The sequence below is a fragment of the Cotesia typhae genome, unplaced genomic scaffold (assembly GCF_013202065.1).
Source record: "Cotesia typhae breed Kobodo isofemale line unplaced genomic scaffold, CoteBio_Ctyphae scaffold_13, whole genome shotgun sequence".
Taxonomy (NCBI): domain Eukaryota; kingdom Metazoa; phylum Arthropoda; class Insecta; order Hymenoptera; family Braconidae; genus Cotesia; species Cotesia typhae.
The window spans coordinates 6368180-6386811 of NW_027423774.1; the positions used below are offsets into that span (position 1 = coordinate 6368180).

At 29.4% G+C, this 18632-nt stretch overlaps 3 protein-coding genes across 6 annotated transcripts in view; 2 read left to right on the forward strand and 1 right to left on the reverse strand.

The window, feature by feature from the left end:
* Nucleotides 1-10975, reverse strand: part of Fz2 (frizzled 2) — a 91112-nt gene extending 80137 nt beyond the window's left edge. Inside the window, exons 1-4 of one of the 2 annotated variants that reach the window (XR_012480548.1) lie at nucleotides 10861-10975; nucleotides 4191-4223; nucleotides 4001-4116; nucleotides 3220-3326 (exon numbers count right to left, since the gene is read on the reverse strand). The gene's annotated coding sequence lies outside the window, so the exon portion shown is untranslated. Of the gene's footprint in view, nucleotides 1-3219; nucleotides 3327-4000; nucleotides 4117-4190; nucleotides 4224-10860 lie in introns of those variants that run through there. The other variant, XM_074254891.1, reaches the window with a different exon arrangement.
* Nucleotides 1260-18632, forward strand: part of LOC141535101 (kelch-like protein 20) — a 63266-nt gene continuing 45893 nt past the window's right edge. Inside the window, exons 1-9 of one of the 3 annotated variants that reach the window (XR_012480549.1) lie at nucleotides 1260-1517; nucleotides 2213-2451; nucleotides 7907-8027; nucleotides 8133-8298; nucleotides 10762-10955; nucleotides 13841-14010; nucleotides 14496-14757; nucleotides 14930-15108; nucleotides 15215-15545. Coding sequence is in view for 2 of the 3 variants with exons in the window: in XM_074254893.1 (XP_074110994.1) it covers nucleotides 2258-2451; nucleotides 7907-8027; nucleotides 8133-8298; nucleotides 10762-10955; nucleotides 13841-14010; nucleotides 14496-14757; nucleotides 14930-15108; nucleotides 15215-15419 (1491 nt within the window). In the remaining variant the exon portion in view is untranslated. Of the gene's footprint in view, nucleotides 1518-2212; nucleotides 2452-7906; nucleotides 8028-8132; nucleotides 8299-10761; nucleotides 10956-13840; nucleotides 14011-14495; nucleotides 14758-14929; nucleotides 15109-15214; nucleotides 17503-18632 lie in introns of those variants that run through there. The other 2 variants (XM_074254893.1, XM_074254895.1) reach the window with 2 other exon arrangements.
* Nucleotides 9639-10458, forward strand: LOC141534467 (putative small nuclear ribonucleoprotein E). The gene has a single exon (XM_074253832.1). The coding sequence runs from the start codon at nucleotides 9770-9772 to the stop codon at nucleotides 10052-10054; it is 285 nt and encodes a 94-aa protein (XP_074109933.1). The 5' UTR covers nucleotides 9639-9769; the 3' UTR covers nucleotides 10055-10458.

An 18632-nucleotide genomic window follows, 5' to 3' on the forward strand; every position in this document is an offset into this window, starting at 1 on the left:
AAACAATCAAAAAGTTTAAGTAAAACCTTCAAAAACTTGAGTCTGTTTCTGACACTCACCTACAAATCTTTGGTTATTTTTTTTTTTATAATTATTATATCTAATATTTTGTGTACATAAATTCCATTGTGTGGTTGAGCGTACTGCGTTTAATATTTATTCAGCGGAATTTCGTAATAATTCTGTCCGCGATAATCATAGTTACAGCTGTAGAATAAAATCCAGGAAAATTAAAAATTATTAGTGTGTTTGCAAGCGTTTAATTGAAATCGTGTGCAATCATCGAGTATCTCGTGCTTTGATTACCGAATCAATTGTTTTATTATCCTCACATATTCATCATCGTCATCATCACGTACACAGTAATTTCTCTCTTGGATTTATAATCACTATGTTTACTATTCAAAGTAAATTTTTGTTATCATTAATCAATCAAACAAATACCAAATGGTAATAAATCGTTACAAATATATAATTAATCATAATTTTGGTATAATTATCATTACTATTATTTAAAAGCCCAACAAACGGTTGATTAATTTTTAAATTTAAAAAATTATCACTAGTAATAATATAGTAAAAATAGTCACTCTAAGTTTATTAAAATTGAATACTTGGTAAATTTATGAATATTCGATTATTCGAGAGTAAATTTAGTCAGAAAATTTATTCGTTCAATCAACACTGAAATAAACCCTTCATTAACTTAACTCGGTTAATTATTCAGAGAATTCAATAAAATATTTATTCACCGTAGAATATTCATCGCAAATATCCTCAATCAATAACAACATAATTTACCAGAGAACAATTCCGTAGCGATCAGCTCTATTTTACCGTCAAGCGAGAGATCTACATCGATTTTTCCTGTTTTACCTTCAAATACTACACTAGGAATTTTTTCTTCTCAACTCTTGAGACCCTAAAGTACACCTGAGATACCTGAGAAGGGATACAGACAGCGGGGGATCTCAGGAATTCCGGTTTTCCCATTAAAAATAAAACAATTTCAAATATTCAGCTATAACCATCAAAAACAGAAAGTGTTTTTTGAAATTAAGGATAACAGCAGTGATCTCTGTGAATTTTTAGGGTATTTATCGAATCAAGGTACGTTCAGATAAAATATTTAGCAAACTTCTGGTTGAGAGTTCGAGTCCTTGGAGGTCGTTATACCCGGAGCTGTTATGTATATGTATCGTATCGCGAACCTGCGTTAGAAAAGCGAGCGCGTCCTTTTTATTTCGCTTTCGGTCGCTTTCGTTTCAAGTCTCTTAAGTTGTTCTGGTGGTTCTTGTGTCTGTGCGACTACTATACACAGTTTAACTAAATCCGGCATCGTTATTATTATATTTTATTTGTTTCTCAACACATTTCACTGATTGTTTAGTGGTTTTCAAAAGTTTAAGTGCCAAAGAAAAATTCAAAAAACTCACTTTTGTGGTTTTGATTGTTTACCGAGTCGATAATTTTTAGAGACTATTCAAGAGCCAAGTGTTTACTCGCGAGTCCACGTGGTAAATGAATTTTGATGATAATTTTATAAACGTTTGTTATTATTTAATCTACAGTAGATAATTATTTCACTTAATTTGATATAACGTCGAGTTATAAAATTTTAAACTCGGGCATTTGATTTATTTGTAGTGCAGGATAGATAATTGGGGAACAATAAAAACCGCTGATGAAAAATATATGAAACATGAAACCACGTAGCACATATGATAGAGTATCGGGTTATTTGGTCCAGTCGAGAGACCGAGTAGTGACCAGAAGCTACACTAGAGAGTAGAGAGCCTACACTAGACACAAAAATTAAACCCACACCGTCATATTATTCCGGATATTTCTATATCTATATCTATGATGTGATGAGCTGGGTTTTATTTCGCGCGTCTGCTCTACACTGCTTTATAAATATGCATGTATGTAACAGCGAATCGTATATACGGTATATTTATATGTGTGTGTGTAGTGAAATGAAACAATGATAATGCAATTAGCGACGATTGTACTCTATTCATTTTTATTTGTTTTTTTATTTTTTGCTATCTCGAGTCGAGGATAAAAAATTGCTGGCTATAATTGTTGACAGATTTTACATGAATGACTAATACTATAAATATCGCTGGGCTTTAAATATTAATTATATTTATTTTTGTTTTACTTTTCGGGTGAATTAATAAAAAAAAAAGGTATTTTTTATTTTTAGGGGTTTATTGTTTCAGTTTTCGAGATAGAATAGTGGCGAATAATAATGGGCACTAGAGCTGTAGGATTAGGAAGTGCTGGAGGAGCTGGAGTGGTCGGAGAAGCTGGTCTAGCGGGTGTACCACGACTTCTTGAAGATTTGACGAGACTTTCTGAGGACAATGAGTCTGCGGACATTGTTTTTCTACTTGGGAGAGACGAAACTCCTGTTTATGGTCATCGGATTATTCTTCAAGTCAGGTTTGTTAAAAAACAATATTTTATTTAATGATATAAATTTACTTTGACGAGAAATGGATGTGTAATATTAATAATAGTAATGTATGTGTTGTGAGTAGAGATGAAACAGTATTAAATTTATATTGCAGAGTGTACAAAGTATACATTAAATATCAATATTATGTCTCTTTGAAGATAATATTTGTACGGTATTCCATTATTGTGCTTTGTGTTTCTGTTGATGTCTTCGGCATCAAGAGCCGGAACATCAAAACGTCATACGCACGCGTTTAATAGTTTGAATTTTCAGAGTTTCTTGTCTTGCAATCAAGCCTCTCTGCTCCTATCGAGTGGTTTCCTCTGTATAACAATACGACTATACACATAACAGAACCAGAAAATCGACCGACAAAGCATCCCTACACTGCGAACCATTTCTGTCTTTGACTTCCACGTCAAAATCCACTTGACGAAATCCTCCCACTGTAAATATACCGAATATGTCGATGCAAAATTAAGGTAATTCGACTCTTCCTATTGACTCTATAATTAAGGGACTATTTCTCCGTAAAATTGCTTCGATTCTTAATTTACTGAATATTGTATAAGTCTTCGGGGTTGAAAGGCCAAATATTCAATATCGGAATTTAATTATAATCTTTAGAATTGAAATCTCATTCAAATTTCAGTCTCTCATTAATGTTTACATTAATATATTCCTCAGGAGTTATTTTACTGCAGTGAAAAAAATGTTTTTTATTTTTTATTTTTTATTATTGACTCATGAAACGATATTACAAGCTACCGTTAAATGGTTATGATTATCATTAGATTGGTATACGACATCTGCCAAAAACACAATAGAATCCTGGACAGTGGCAACACCCTCTGTAGCACTAAAAATTAAATAATAATCGTTTATTGTTAAAATGACTGCTTTTTGTTTGATATTAAGGTACCGGCGGGTAATAAGGCCTAGGTAAGGAAGATTTTGTAAAAAATCGAAAATATTGCATTCAATTATTGCAATGTATCATTAATTTTTAAATTAATACATTAGCCATAAAATATAATGGAGTAATGATAATTTTCACCATAAACAAACACAAAATTAAATTTTTTCAAAAATCCTTGTGATTAGGCCTTATTTTACTACGGTAGGGTAATAAAGCTTGCGGGTAATAAATACTGGAAATAGTTATACTATACTTGATAAAATTGGAATTAGAGATCAATCATCACTTAAATTGAGCAACAATACTTTTTAAGATGTTGATAAAAATTAGAACAATGATTTCAAATGATCAACTATAAAATTATAAAAAATGTTTACCGTTTACTCAAATCGTTTTTTAGGAATTCTTCTGCGCTACTTTAGCATATGACGGATGATGAAATATAAAAGACAAAGAACGTTGTATCGGGACTCTATAAACTTGTAGCGACATTTCTATGCTAGACACTTCTACTAGAGAAGTCTTTAGCGGAAGCGGTTATTTTAAATAGCATTTCTATCACTTAGGCCTTAGTACCCGCGGGTACCTTATTTCAGAATTGTCTGAATACATACTCTCTTAAAACAAGATGATCTATCTTCTGGTGATGATAATACACATATCACACTTAATAGTGCCAGAAAAAGAAAAATAATAAAAATCTTTGACATTTTTTCACAAGTTTGGTTAACTAAAAATTTGTTCAATTTCAGAATAAAAATTAAAAATTGTACTATAATTATAAATAAATAATAAAAGACTTACCAACAGTTCTAGAAACTTGACAAATTTTCAGAGCTTTAATTTTGAAAACGAAAAACACGGTATTAATGTCAACCACAACGAGCAAATAATGAAAAAATCTTTGAATTAATGGTAATGTAGAAATCATAATGCGTTATTTCAATTTAGAGTGATATTAAAGTTACTTTTTAACGACCTTGTAATGATTTTTTTCAATTGAAGATGTTAAATTAAATAGTTCTTATTGTGTATTTTGTTTAAATATTTTTTTTTCGTTCAAAGAAACAAAGAACTAACAATAAAAATTTAAGAATTAATTAATTGATAATAATAAAAGTAATTTAGAAATCTTAAAGCACCGTTACAATACAAAGGAAAGATAACTGATGGTCTTTGTTACGCTTATTTGGGGATTTTTGTTATTAAAAAAATTAAATTTAATAATTGTCAATATCTTTTTAAAAATAATAATAATAAACAGGACAAGATTTTAAATTAAACAGATGATCTAATTAAAAAAATGTAAAAATTAAAAAGATTAAATTCTTAATTAAAGATAGCAATTAACTTGACTGAAGGATCTACTCTCCTTGAGACGCAATCAAAACGACAAACCTGAACGGAAACCACTGAGTAACGGAGGGTAGAAGTTGAGTAGGTGTTCTGTATATACGTATAGGTATCGAGGCAACCAAAAGTAGCGATCAATCTGTCCTGGAGCTATTACTACAATTGGACTCTCACTACCCAGTCTGTGGATGCTCTGGATCTTTGTTCCTCAAAAGAGAGTGCAGGAATTGGATGGAAGTGAGGAGAAAACGAACAAAGACAAAGCGGAATAGGAAGAAAAAACGCCCTCGAGCAGTTGGTACGTGTAACGGACAACTCCCGCGGTTTTTTCGCGCAGATCGGTTCTTCTGGTTCTCCTTCCCGTGATCCCGAGAGGGTATAGGGCATAGGGGGCGTATAATCGTGTGCTTGGTCGTTAGTGCCAGCAAACCCTCAGGCAACATTGAACCCTTGCCACCGACCACCTTTCCCGAGTGACAAGCCCCAAACCCTCAAATCCTTATCACAATCTTTTTTACTTTCCTCATCATCTCTTTTTCTCTCTTCCCGTATCTAGCTAGTCCTTAGTCTCTTTGCTCTGCTACTATATCACATCCACACTATTTTCATTATTTATACCAGTCCTCGCGGATTCTCTTTGTCATAATATATAATAACTAAGGCCTATTGTCGTCATTTTTAATTTTTGGTTTGCCTTCAATGCATCACTTTTTAAATTCGCGTGATTAGAGAAAATCTCTTTGTAATGCGAAAATTTTTTTTTCTTATTATTTTCCTCCACAACTATTATATCCAAAGAATTAAAAAAAATTTGTTTATATTTATTTAATTTTTCCAGTTGATTTATTATCAGAAATTATGCATCATTAAAATTGACCCACAATTTTTCCAAGAAAGATTGACAATTGTAAGCAAGGTGTAAAAATAAAAAAAAGAAAAAATAACAGCACTCAAAAAATACAAGGGATATTGCGCAATGCGGTTGATGTTGAGGCATTGAGAGGTAGGAAGTACCGGATGGGCGAGAAAAATGTGTGGGAGAAAGAGAGAGAGAGTGGGAAAGGTGGTCAGGGGGTGAGGGGTAAGGAGTGAGTTTTTTCCTCTACAACACCCTCGTTGGTGCTCTCGAGACTGCGGAAGGGTTTGTCCTTTTGTCTTTACATCGATCCATACATGTAACACTGAAATCAAAACCTTATGTCTTTTTAAAAATAATAAAAAAGTTTACGACAGTACAGGATAGCCCTGGAGTAGTAAGGAGTAAGGACGCGCTTGTATGCAGTGAAACTTTTTCCTGGCAAAAAAAAAATCTCGAGAAAATCCGATAAGCTCGGAAAAGTTTCTCGCCTGGGATGACTTTTTTTTATTTTATTTTATTTTATTACTATTTTTGTTTGAGAAAAATTATTTTGCGATAAAATAAACTAACTTTTGAGATGTTTGAAGAAGTAGTCATGCGAGAGGATGATAAAGCTTGCTGGTTTTTCTTACAGACTACAAACTTTTTTTAATACACCAACTGTGAACATTAATTCTAAAATGTGACAAGTTTCACCTCCATTCTATTCAATCAACCGTGTCTCAGATATCACCGTAATTTGAACACAACTGCTTTTATGTTTTATTAATATTGTATTTCATATCTTTTTATACAGCGTTTAGTTTACCAAAATTAATAGAAGGAATAATTATTGTAGAGATTTTATTATTATGTGTTGCATTTAAAATCACTTTATCGGCTCAGCGGGTTAAATAACGAAAATGTAATTGCAATCCTGCCATCTTTTAATGGAAGTTATTCTCAAGTTGAAGGATAATTATTAATGAAGTAAATAAAAAAATAAAAACGAAAAATAATCTTTTGAAATGAGACTAGCTTGATCTCATTACTCATTTATCTTTCATGTTATGTTGAAGTTAACTTCCAGCGTAAGCATAAAGGTACAAAGAATATTGAGCTCTTGTAAATCTCACGTGAATGTTCTATTCGTTATTCAAAAAGTTTTTGATTTACAGTAGTTATAAAAAGTGTCAAAGGCGCGCAAAGCCTCGCGTTTGTCAAAAGAAAAGCTCGAGACCGTGGAGCGCAGTAAGATAGAAAAAGAGAGACCAAAAGAAAAATCAAGAGTCGTACATCATCAAACGAACGAAAACGTTGCAATTTTTTTCGAGTGTTTTCTGGTATTTTTTCTCGCATTAAAATATAGAAAAACACAAAATATACAGTCCAACAACCAACAGGCAACAGCCAACAGCTGTTCTGCACTCCTACGTCTATATAAATGTATATTTCTCTATTTGTCTACTTTCTTTCGTATCAAAGTACACCTTTATTTTTCTATCTCGTTCTCTTTCCCTTTTATTTTAACATATTTTTTTAAAGTCATACGCAATGCCAGCAACAACCTTGCAGCCTTTGACACATTTCTTTTGATTCGATACTACTCGCTTTGCATATTACTTACTCCTTCTTTCGATAGCTTTTCTACCTACTCCTTTTATTTTATTTTGCTTACTTTTTCCCTTTTTTTTTTTTTTTCATCTATTTATTTACTAATTTTTTTCTCTATTCATAAAAATTCTGAAACCCAACGATTTTACTCTCATAATCTTGGCTTTTATGCTAAATCCTGAAAGACTTCTCAATGGCTTAAAGAGATATTCATTTTAAATCTTGTCAAGTACTACAACTATTATATCACTCAAGTAATTTAAGGGTTGATCAATTAAATAGAATAAATTTTTATTTAAATTATAAAACAGTTAAGCCTTAGATAAAAACTCTCCACTTGTCTCTGTCTATGCGATAATTGAATCAAAAAATATTTTATTATCTTCTAATTTAGAAGCTAAAATAAAAAGTATTTTTATTTTATTATTATTTAACCAAAGAAATTTTTATAATATAGTATATAGTCCAAGTATTTTTACTTTTTACCCAGCCGAGCATTGTTCCACTGACGAAGTCAATTAAGTTCTTTTGCTAAGGGGACTAGAACAGTTACAAGTGCTCGGTGATGAACAAGTCGTTCTATTCTTATTTTTATACAAAATTCACACACCACTGGAGGAATTAATTATCGTCAAAATCAATTTATATAAAATATTCTCCAAGGAATTTAATCAAATGAAAAATTTCTAATAACTGAAATTATATTTTGAATCAGGTGCAAAAATTTCACAACACCAAAACGTATGGGGACCTCGGGGAACCCAACGCCTATCAGAATGCCTCATGCTCACCCCGAGACATTTCGACAGTTCATTCACTACGTCTACACGGGAAAAGTAAATATTTTGGATTCCTGGGCATTGACCAGCAAAAATGAAATTATTAACACACGACTGAGCAGGGAATTCAGAAATAGATGATTAAATCTCGTATGTTTCCAGATAATGCTTCAAGACAGCGGAATTTTTGAAATGCTCGCTTTGGCTCAAGAGCTTGGAGTCGAGGAGCTCTGGAGGAGTTGTGAAGAACATGTATCAGCAACTTTGAGTCCCGGAAATGCATGTGCGCTTCTTACGGCGGCTCTGGATGCTCAAGACCGAGTTCTTGGTAAGATTCAATTTTTTTTTTTTCCAAGATTTTTTAAGTGGGTTATTGAATTTATATAAAAATAAGAATGTCCAAGACAGACTTATTGACATTAAAGTAAATTTAATCTTGTAGTATAGAGAGTATCTTGTTGAATTATTTATCGAATCGTGTCTCGATATTGGCATTGCCTCGGAAGAGAGTCTTCTCTCTACTGTACTCCACTCCGAGTAAAATCCCTCAGAGTTTTTTTTTTATCGAACGTTGACGTTACTCTTTCAAGTTTGCCCGGTTTATATTGCATGTTTTAAATCACGAGCGAATTATCGATTAAAGCTCCACGTAAAAGCGTTTTACTTGGCTTTTTTACTTTTTAAAGAAAGCAACTAAAAATAACCAATGAAATTGGCTTTACGGTAAATACCATTAGTTACTGCATAGACTGGTGTCTGGTGATGCGATCGTGTAATAAAAAATTCAAGTGAGCTTACATCTACTCTAGCTAATAAATATCTATTTGTGTAAAATTTTGTCCCTTTGACAACGAAACTCTGTTCATTTATACATCACAGACACCTGTGTATTATATACCAGAGTATGATATCATTTTTAAATTCGTCAGCATCAGCAGAATGTTTTTAAAAAAAAGTTTCTACGAAAAAATTATATATTCCCAGGGTGTCATCAATCTTCATTATTTTAATTTAGATTTACGTTTATTCCCCATTCTAGTCACCGGAATATATAGAGCCTGCTGGTGAGAAAGCATTGCGAAAATTGATGTGGGGGAGATTTTATCCGGCTTATATAGTCTTTCCAGATATATACCTATAAGCCATCTTGCTGTCTACCTAACAAACTATTATTTAGTTCAAATAAATTGCTCCCTTGTAATTGCCGTCAATTATTATTTATTGCACTTGTTATTTTACTTTTTTTTTACCAACAATGTTAAAAAAAAAATTCATTTTTTATCCTGTGATGGTTTGGAATGATATTTGATGGAAAGTTGAAAATTTTGTCCAAAAAAATCATAAAAAAATAATTTTCTTTAATTTATATTTAAATTAATGTTTTGTTTTATTCAGTCCTAATTTTTTTGTAAAAAAACTTTTTTTTAATCTTTGAAATTTGATAAAAAGTCTTACTTTTTTTTTTTTAAGAAAAATAACATTTAAGCTTTGATATATACACTTTAATGTTAATGTAAAATAAAAATTTTGAATTTTCCGCTCAAGTATCTTTTAATACAGCAAAAGATAAAAAATATAAACATTTCCTAAAATATCGACTCGTGTTAATCGGTCTCTACATTATCTAGCTCATTCCAATGTGGCTTCAGCTGAATTTTTCCCTCTCAGCAACTGTACATAAAGCCGGCTAGCGTCTCGGTAATACTTATAGCTAACCAACAAAAAGTATTTACAAATTACACGCGTCTAAAGTGACCAAGTATTTAATTTAATTAAGTAAATAAACAAAACTCCGAAAAATGTCGTACAAAGGCCTCCAAAAAGTGCAAAAAGTGATGGTGCAGCCCATCAACTTGATCTTCAGATACCTACAGAACCGCTCTCGCGTCCAGGTCTGGCTTTTTGAGAACATTAACCTAAGAATAGAGGGACACATTGTTGGGTTTGACGAGTACATGAACTTGGTGCTGGATGACGCCGAGGAGTACTACACCAAGACCAAGGTCAGGAAGACGCTTGGGAGGATCATGCTCAAAGGAGATAATATAACTCTGATCCAAAACACCAACCCCAATGGAAATTAACCTCCGATTATTCAAGTATCATCTCCATCAACATCTGATCTACTACAGGGTCACTCAAGAGTCTATTTTGATTAATACTGTGTTTAATTATTATCAAAAACATTCAGATTAATTTAAAGTAATGTTTATAAATATGGAAAATAATAACTTATTAATTTAAATAACAATTTTGTAAACTAAAATCAGCAAAATTAATAATAATGAAAATGAAAATGAAGTTAGCCAACATTTTTAAATTTTTAGAAATTTTTATTGAAAAAATTTCAATTAAATAATTTTTAAAAAAATTTCACTTCTAAAAAACTTGAAAAACTAAAAGTGTAATTTTTTATAAATATTTTTTTAGTTGTAATTTTATTAATTAAAAAAATCAAAAATTTTCATACGTCTGCTAGCTTCAGTGTCATTAATAATAATTAACATTCAACGTGAATTTTAATAAACAGAATTATTTTTAAGTATCATTTGTTGTAAATTGCCGGATAAATAAATTAGATAAATTTTTTGAAGTACGTAAATGTTTTTTTTTTTTTTTTTAATTGTTAGGCCTTCGTTTATTTTTTATTAAATTTAATTATTTAGGATTTAGTATTTAGTTATTTTAATCAATGGAGCGGAAGTTAAGTATGAATTTTTTAATTTTTAGAATTTTAGATGGAGAGTAAGTAAAATTATTTGAACTAATGATTGTAAAAATTGCTCAACAGGCGGAAAAGGAGCTTGCTCGTCGTTCATCGAACGCTGTTTCGCATTTATAAGCGACAATGCTATTGATACAGTAAAAACGTCAGCTTTTAGCAACTTACCTAAGGATGCTCTGGTGAAATTGATCTCCTCTGACTACTTGGGACTCGAAGAAGAAGACGTATGGCGTGCTGTCCTCAATTGGGCTAAATATCAAGTAATTTTATTCACTTTTTCACCACTTCACTATTTATTGTCTTAAAATCAGCAAATACTCAACAATGTATAAAGAACATCAGTATCAGCAAACACCAGAGCATTTTTATTTTTTTTATATTTAAATGGCTGATTATGAGATTAGATTTTGGAAAAAAAATATATTTATTAGTTAAATGAGTCTTGAGGACATAAGTCATAATTATTTATTCATCAAAATACTTTTTCATAATTTTTAAATCAATGTATTGCTAAGTGTCTGCTGATTCATGGTACAGATATTTGAAAAATTTCTATTTTAGAAAACATTAAAGTCAAAACTAAATAAAATTCAAAGAAAAAATTAATTAAAAGTTCTCAGACTCGCAAAATTGGATAAAAAAAATTTTTTTGATGATTATTCATTTAGAATAATAATTTTCAAATGTCAATGGTATTTAAATCAACAGATATTAAATTATCAAAAAACGAAAAATAAATTTTTAAATTCTAAAAAACTTTAAAAACTGGCAGTACAATTTTTTAAAAGTAATTTTTTTTTCTAATTTAATTATTTAAAAAAACTCAAAAAGTTTTAAGCGTCGACTAACTTATGAAAATTAATTAAGCCGACATTAAAAAATTTTTAGATTATTTTTTATTGAAAAAATGATTACAAAAAACTTGGAAAAAATTTTTCACTTGTAAAAAACTTTAAAAACTGGCAGTGCAATTTTTTAAAAATATTTTTTTGTTTTAATTTAATTATTAAAAAAAAAAATCAAAAAATTAAAAACGTCGGCCAAATTTAGTATAATTATTTTTTTAGATTCTTCGTTAATAAATAAATTATTATGATAAAAATTTTAAACAAAATTTACTTTTATAAGGTATTTTAATTTTTTCAATTATAATTTATTCATAAAAAAATAAGATATCTGCTGATTCGAAATTATCAATGACAGATTTATTTATCTAATCATTTACTTCAATATTATCAATTTTATTTAAAACCAAACTTTGTCATGAAAATAAAGTTAGCTGACATTTAAAAATTATTATGACTTTTTTTATTAAAGAACTATTACAAAAAAATGGCAAAAAAATTTTTTTCAATTATTAAAAATTTGAAAAGTTATAAGTGCAATTTTTTAAAAATTGTTTTTAATTATGATTTAATAAATTAAGCAAAATAAAAAAATTATAAATGTCGGCTAACTTTATTATTATAACTTTGTCAGATATCTAAAGTTTTAATAATTATTCTATTACTATAAATAAAACAATTGACAATTGTCAAAAAAAAAAATAATTATTTAAAAGGATATCAAACATTTTTCAGTGGAAAAATGTCAAGTATTTGCTGTTTTTATCGTGACAATTTTTTCATTAAAATTATTGTACATATTAATTTGTTTTTAATTATTTATTTAATTTGATTATTAATTAATTATTAAAATCACTTATTTCAATTACTAAGTACTTAAATCATCAAAATTACATTAAAGAAAATTTTAACCGAGTGCCACACGATCCGACCGCGTCAACTGCCATTTTGTTTATGTTAAAGTTTGAAAATATAACAACAACAATTCGACAATCGAAAATAATCGATTTAAATTTTATAAACAATTTTATTATTTCTCAATGTTTTCTATCAAAAATATTAATTATTATTATTAATTCTTTATTTTCTTTTATTTTTACATATTTGTTAATTTTAAACAGCATTTAATTATTAATTTAATAATTTTTATTTTTAACAATCGAAACTTCGAGAATCGATTGTAATTCAAATTCTGAGCGCTGATTGGTCGAAATGTTTAACGGTTTTTAGACGGCGCTGGACTGTACTAACTTCAGAGTCGACAAGTCTTTATTTGTAAATGTAGCTCCTGCATTTCTGCTAATAATTAATTGTTATAATCGGTTTAATTAGGCTATTAACACATTTTAAGTATTCAATTAGCTTTATTTAAATATTCCGCAGCTACTGAATAATAAATTTCGAATAATCGCTAAAAGTAATAAAAATATCAATCGGAAAAAATTCGGGCCCGGGTCAAATATTTTGTTGACTTTGTTAATTTTTTTTTTCGTTATTTTTTCATAAATGATTGCTAATTAATTCTAAAAGTCGGGTCAATAAATAATTTTGATTAAATTAGGTCGATAATTGAATAGTAAACGGTAAAAAATAGTTTAGAATGATTGACAAGTGGATTTACGCGCGTAATTTAACAAAATGGCCGGCCATTGTTTTTTTTTACGTATTTAATTTTTTTAAGTGTCGAAATAATTCATGATAATTAATTTAGCATGTCATTAAAGTTAGCTGTCACGACAATTTTTTTTATTTTCTTCAACAAAATAATTTGTTCTAAAAAATTATTTTTAAAAAATTTCTTAAAATTTCTACAAGTCCATTTTTTTAATCATTTTTTTTTGCTATAATTTATTTGTAAAAGAAAATTAAAAAAATTGTGAAATGACAGCTAAATTTAATGTCATTAATTTAGCAGATTGTTGATAATTTTAAGAATTTTTCTAACCAATAAATGATGAAAAAAAAAATTGACTTTTAAGAATTTAAAAAAATTAAAAATGCAATTTTTTAAAAATAACTTTTTGGAACAAATTTATTTGTTAAAAAAAATTAAAAAATTGTTGTGATAGCTAAATTTAATGTCATTAATAATTCTCGGGATTAGATTAATGCGTTTAAGATCGCGTGTGAAATAAAAAATCAATAAAATAAATTAATCGTGTCAGAAATTTCGACATCAAGGGTCAGTGTCATGAGCAAAATAAATTTTTAAAATAAATTAATTTACAAGTAAAAGCTATTTTGATAATTATATTAATTATACAGTAGATATATTTTTATTAATTAATTGATTATTTCAGGCAGGTGTTACACAACCGACTCAACATTGGACCGAAGAGGAGCGTGCTCGTGTTTGTCAACATCTAGCTGGTGTTATTAATCACGTTCGATTATTATTGATCGACAGTCATGTATTTGCTGAAGAAGTCGAGCCAACTGGTGCTGTGCCCATTGAACTGTCACTTGAAAGGTAATTTTTTTGAATTATAAATTTATTTTATTTTATAAAATCAATAAATGAATATGAAAATTAATTTAGCAGATTTTTTAATAATTTAAAAAAAAAATAAATTATAAGCAGTAAAAAAAAAAATGACAGAAAAAATGAAAAAAAAAATTAATAAAAAAATTGAAATTGAAAAAAAAAAAAGTACAATTTCTAAAAATAACTTTCTAAAAAAAATTTATTTGTTGAAAAAAAAAGAAAAAAAAATGAAATAGAAGTTGAAAAAAAAAATACAATTTTTTAAAAATAACTTTTCAAAGAAAATTTATTTGTTTGAAAAATGAAAAAAAAAATTGAAATAGAAATTGAAAAGAAGAAATATAATTTTTTAAAAATAATTTTACAAAAAAAATTCACTTGTAGAAAAAAACAAAAAAAAACCAAGTAGCTGATTATTTCAATGTTATTTAATAAATTAGTCACTAAAGAAATTATTTAAATAATTCTAGGTATCGTTATGCCGCAGTACCCAACAAGTATTCTGAAATTTGTGCTGACAAGCGCCTGCAGCCCCGAATCGGGCCTCTGCTGTTCCCAGGATCTCAAATCCTGTCTCGAGACAAAATGGGATATCAACGACTGCTGAATCAGTGGTATGGAAACCCCAAGCAAAATTGGCGACTAATTTATCGCGCATCCAGTAACGGGTACTCAGCATCAGCATTCCACCGTCATTGTGACGGCGTCGCGCCAACCTACACCATCGCCTTGGTAAGTAGCTCAATTTATTTAATTAATTAAATACTAATCAACAGTAGAGTGATTAATTCATGTCAAGTTATAGCTGATAATTGACAGTAAAAAGTAATTAGCAATTATTACGGTGATAATTATAGAGAAATAAAAAAAAAATAATTAAATGAAACTTTCTCTTTGCCTTCAGGGTGCGCGAGGCGAAATATGCGGTGGGTTTAGCGATGTTGCCTGGGACAAAACAAGTGCCAAGGGTCACTACATATCTGCTGAGAAAGCATTTCTTTTTACGCTCACCAATAATCAGGATGTCCCGCCAACTAAATACGACCTTATTAAAAAGCCATTCGCTATTTGCTACCATCCTGAGTAAGTAATTTATTTTTATTTTTATTTTTAAATATTTTATTACCAAGACTTGTCCTATTTTTATTTATTAATAAAATAAATTAAAAAAAATTTTTTTTTGTTGTAGTATCGGCCCAATCTTTGGAGCAGGAGCAGACCTGTTGATATCTAACAATTGTAACGTTAATTTAGAAAGTTACAGTAATCTACCTCACACCTATGACGGTGAAAATGCCTCAAGTACAATTTTAATGGGCGATTATCACTTTACTGTCCTTGATTATGAAGTGTTTACTTTAAACGGCCCGATTTCTAAGTCTGAAAGACACTAAAACTTTAAAAATAAATTACATTCCTCAAGATAACACTTGAACCTGACAGTACATGACTCAAAACACTAACCCAGTGTCACAATCCACTTATCCAGTTTTATCCAGTCCAGAATTTTTTCTTTTCACGTAAGTCACATTTTTCCTTAACTAATTTTACCATTATCAGTTTTTTTTTCTTATCATTCTGTCCTTTATTACATTTACCTGATTGCTTATATGAAATCCTTGAAAAAATTTTAAAGTTATGAAAAATTCATATTATTTCATTAAAATTATTATAAAATAAAAAAAAGAACGCTATTCGGCTATACCCCAAATGGAAGGTAGATTTCATAGAATTAATTATCATATTATCCCATTAACTTTCGTCTGACATTAGATAAAATTTTTAACTAACGTTAGTTAACTACTAGTTGAGAGATATTAAAAAAAAATTCCGAGTAAATTCCAACATGAGGACCAATGCAAAAGATTGATTTCTATGAAATCTACCTAATTACAATAATAATAATAACAATATTTTTTTTTTTCATTAAAATTATTATAAAACTAGCTGTTACCCGCCCGCTTTGCTGGGCGTTTACAGAATTGTATTTATACGCGTAATCCCTTTTGAAGTCAGAATTCGAGAAAAGCTATTTCTAGCTGAATTTAACATCATATGTGAATTTATTTTGTTATTAATACGCTGAAAAATATGTAACCTTGAAATTATTAAAATATTTTTAACCGAGAACACCATTTTAAACAAATAAATTTTCTTGAGTCAATAGAAAAAATTATTGCCTCAAGGATAATTTCTGGGCAACAATTGATATCGCGACATGTTAAATGCGTAAGAATTATGAGGTAGATGTGTAGGAGGAGGTGGGTAGATCAAAAGTATTTTCAAATTCAAGGTTTGCAGGAGCTAAAGCTCGGATATTAAAAATCTTAATTGTTAACACCTATCCCCGCAATCCATATTATAAGTAGGCTATCATAAAATCCGCTCTTATAGCATTCCTACATCACATACAAAAGATTCTTACCACATTTAAAACCTGTAGAAGCTATAGCTTGGAAATTAAAAATCTTAATTGTTAACACCCACCCCTGCAATCCATTTTGAGAGTAGGTTGTTATAAAATTCGCTCTTACATCATTTTGAAATCACTTATAGAAGATTCCTACCAAATTTGAGAACGATGGGAGTTATAGCTTGAAAATTAAAAATTTTCATTGTTAATAGCCACCCCCGCAACCCTTTATGGGGGTGAGATATCGTGAAATTTGTTCATAAATAATTTCAACATCTCTTACAAAAGATTCCTACCAAATTTGGAGTCGATAGGATTAATAGTTTAAAAACGGGAATTTTTCATTCTTAACGCCCCCGCAAACCCCTTTGGGGGAGAAATTTCTTAAAATTCGTTCTTAGCTGACCTCTACATGGTAAAAGTAATATTCCTACGAAATTTCAAGTCTCTAGGTCTTTTAGTTCCAGAGATATCGTGATGAGTCAATCTACCTATAGAACAGCTCCTATATTTTTCATTGTTAACGCTCCCGCAAGTTCCTTTGGGGATGGAATTTCTGAAAATTTGTTCTTAGCTGACCTCTACATGGTAAAAGTAATATCCCTACTAAATTTGAAGTCGATGGGAGTTATAGCTTGAAAATTAAAAATTTTCATTGTTAAAAGCCACCCCCGCAACCCCCTGTGGGGGTGAGATATCGTAAAATTCGTTCATAAATTATTTTTACATCATTTACAGAAGATTCCTACCAAGTTTGGTGTCGATAGGAGCTATAGTTTAAAAACGGGAATTTTTCATTGTTAACGCCCCCGCAACCTCTACTCGGCGAAAGGAATATTCCTACCAAATTTCAAGTTTCTAGGTCTGATGGTTCCCGAGATATCGTGATGAGTGACTATATAGATAGGAATCTCTTATATATATATATAGATAGATGAAAATGATAAATTTATCAATTTATTATTATTGCCATAATTTTTATTTTACAATAATTTCAATGAAATAATATAAATTTTTTTTAACTTGAAAATTTTTTCCGATTACTGTTTACATGATACCTTTCCAATAATTATAGACAGTTTAGGGATTAAAGTCTAACAAGTGTCATGATTAATAATAATTGAGAGATTTAGTGGCTATGAAAGGTATGGAGCCTGGTGAGAGCTCCATTTTTAGCTTAGTATTTATTTAAATGCTCTGAATAAATTTGTCGTTAATAATATTAATAAAAAAAAAATAAAAATGATGCAGGAAAATTGGGTAGGAATTAATAATTTTTTTTTTATTTTAAATTATACGGTATCCGTTTGGCATGACCCCCCGGGGTGAATTGCAACGCCTTTAGGGCCTATAAATCGGTTTAATTGATAAGTAATAGTCGCGGCTGGAGCCAAATCTTGTTTGCTCTTTTTCTCGGTTGTCTTTTACTTGAGGAATGCGGCCCACTTGTAACTGCGTCGACATATTTCAGGTATAAGACCAGTTGTTACTCCAACTAAAGACCTGTTGCTTCGATTGGTCAGTAAAATTCTAAAATTCCTTGTTAAAAAAAAAAAAAACAAAACTTCCATTGGACTATTTATTATCTTTATCAACAACGGAATTTTTATTTGAAAATTTAATTATTTTCCATTTAGTAGAAAACAGTAAGGTGTAAAAATAAGATAATTAAAAACTACGGATTAGATAAAAAAAAAATAAAAAAAAAGTAGAAAGAATCGTATTTATGGTCTTGAGATTAAAATTCCCTTTTGGATAATTAAAAAAAATAAATAAATAAATAAATAAAATGTAGTTGAGATAAAAACTAAAATAATTTAAAATAAATTACAGTAATTTATTGAAGGTTTTTAAAAATACGTAAGATGTATTTATTTTATGTATTTTTATTTTTAAGTAAACTCCCACGATGATGGATAAGTATTGTGAAATTAAATGGAGTAAAATATAAGCTAGGGCTTTATTAGTTTTGCCAAGGGTTATAGAGTATACACAACAACATCTGAGTTATAAGTTGCATGACATGCAAACGATAAATACCTATCCCGTAATATTAAACTTAAGACTCTAGGCACGATATACATATTTAAACATATAAATATATTAATATATATATATGTGTATGTTGTGTTATGTTATGGTATAGGTGATTATTCGGTAGTAGGAAAGGGTTGTAGTTTAGTAGTCTTAACAC

Excerpts from the sequence above, each read along its gene's own strand:
- LOC141534467 (XM_074253832.1), top strand. The coding sequence starts at position 9,770 with ATGTCGTACAAAGGCCTCCAAAAAGTGCAAAAAGTGATGGTGCAGCCC.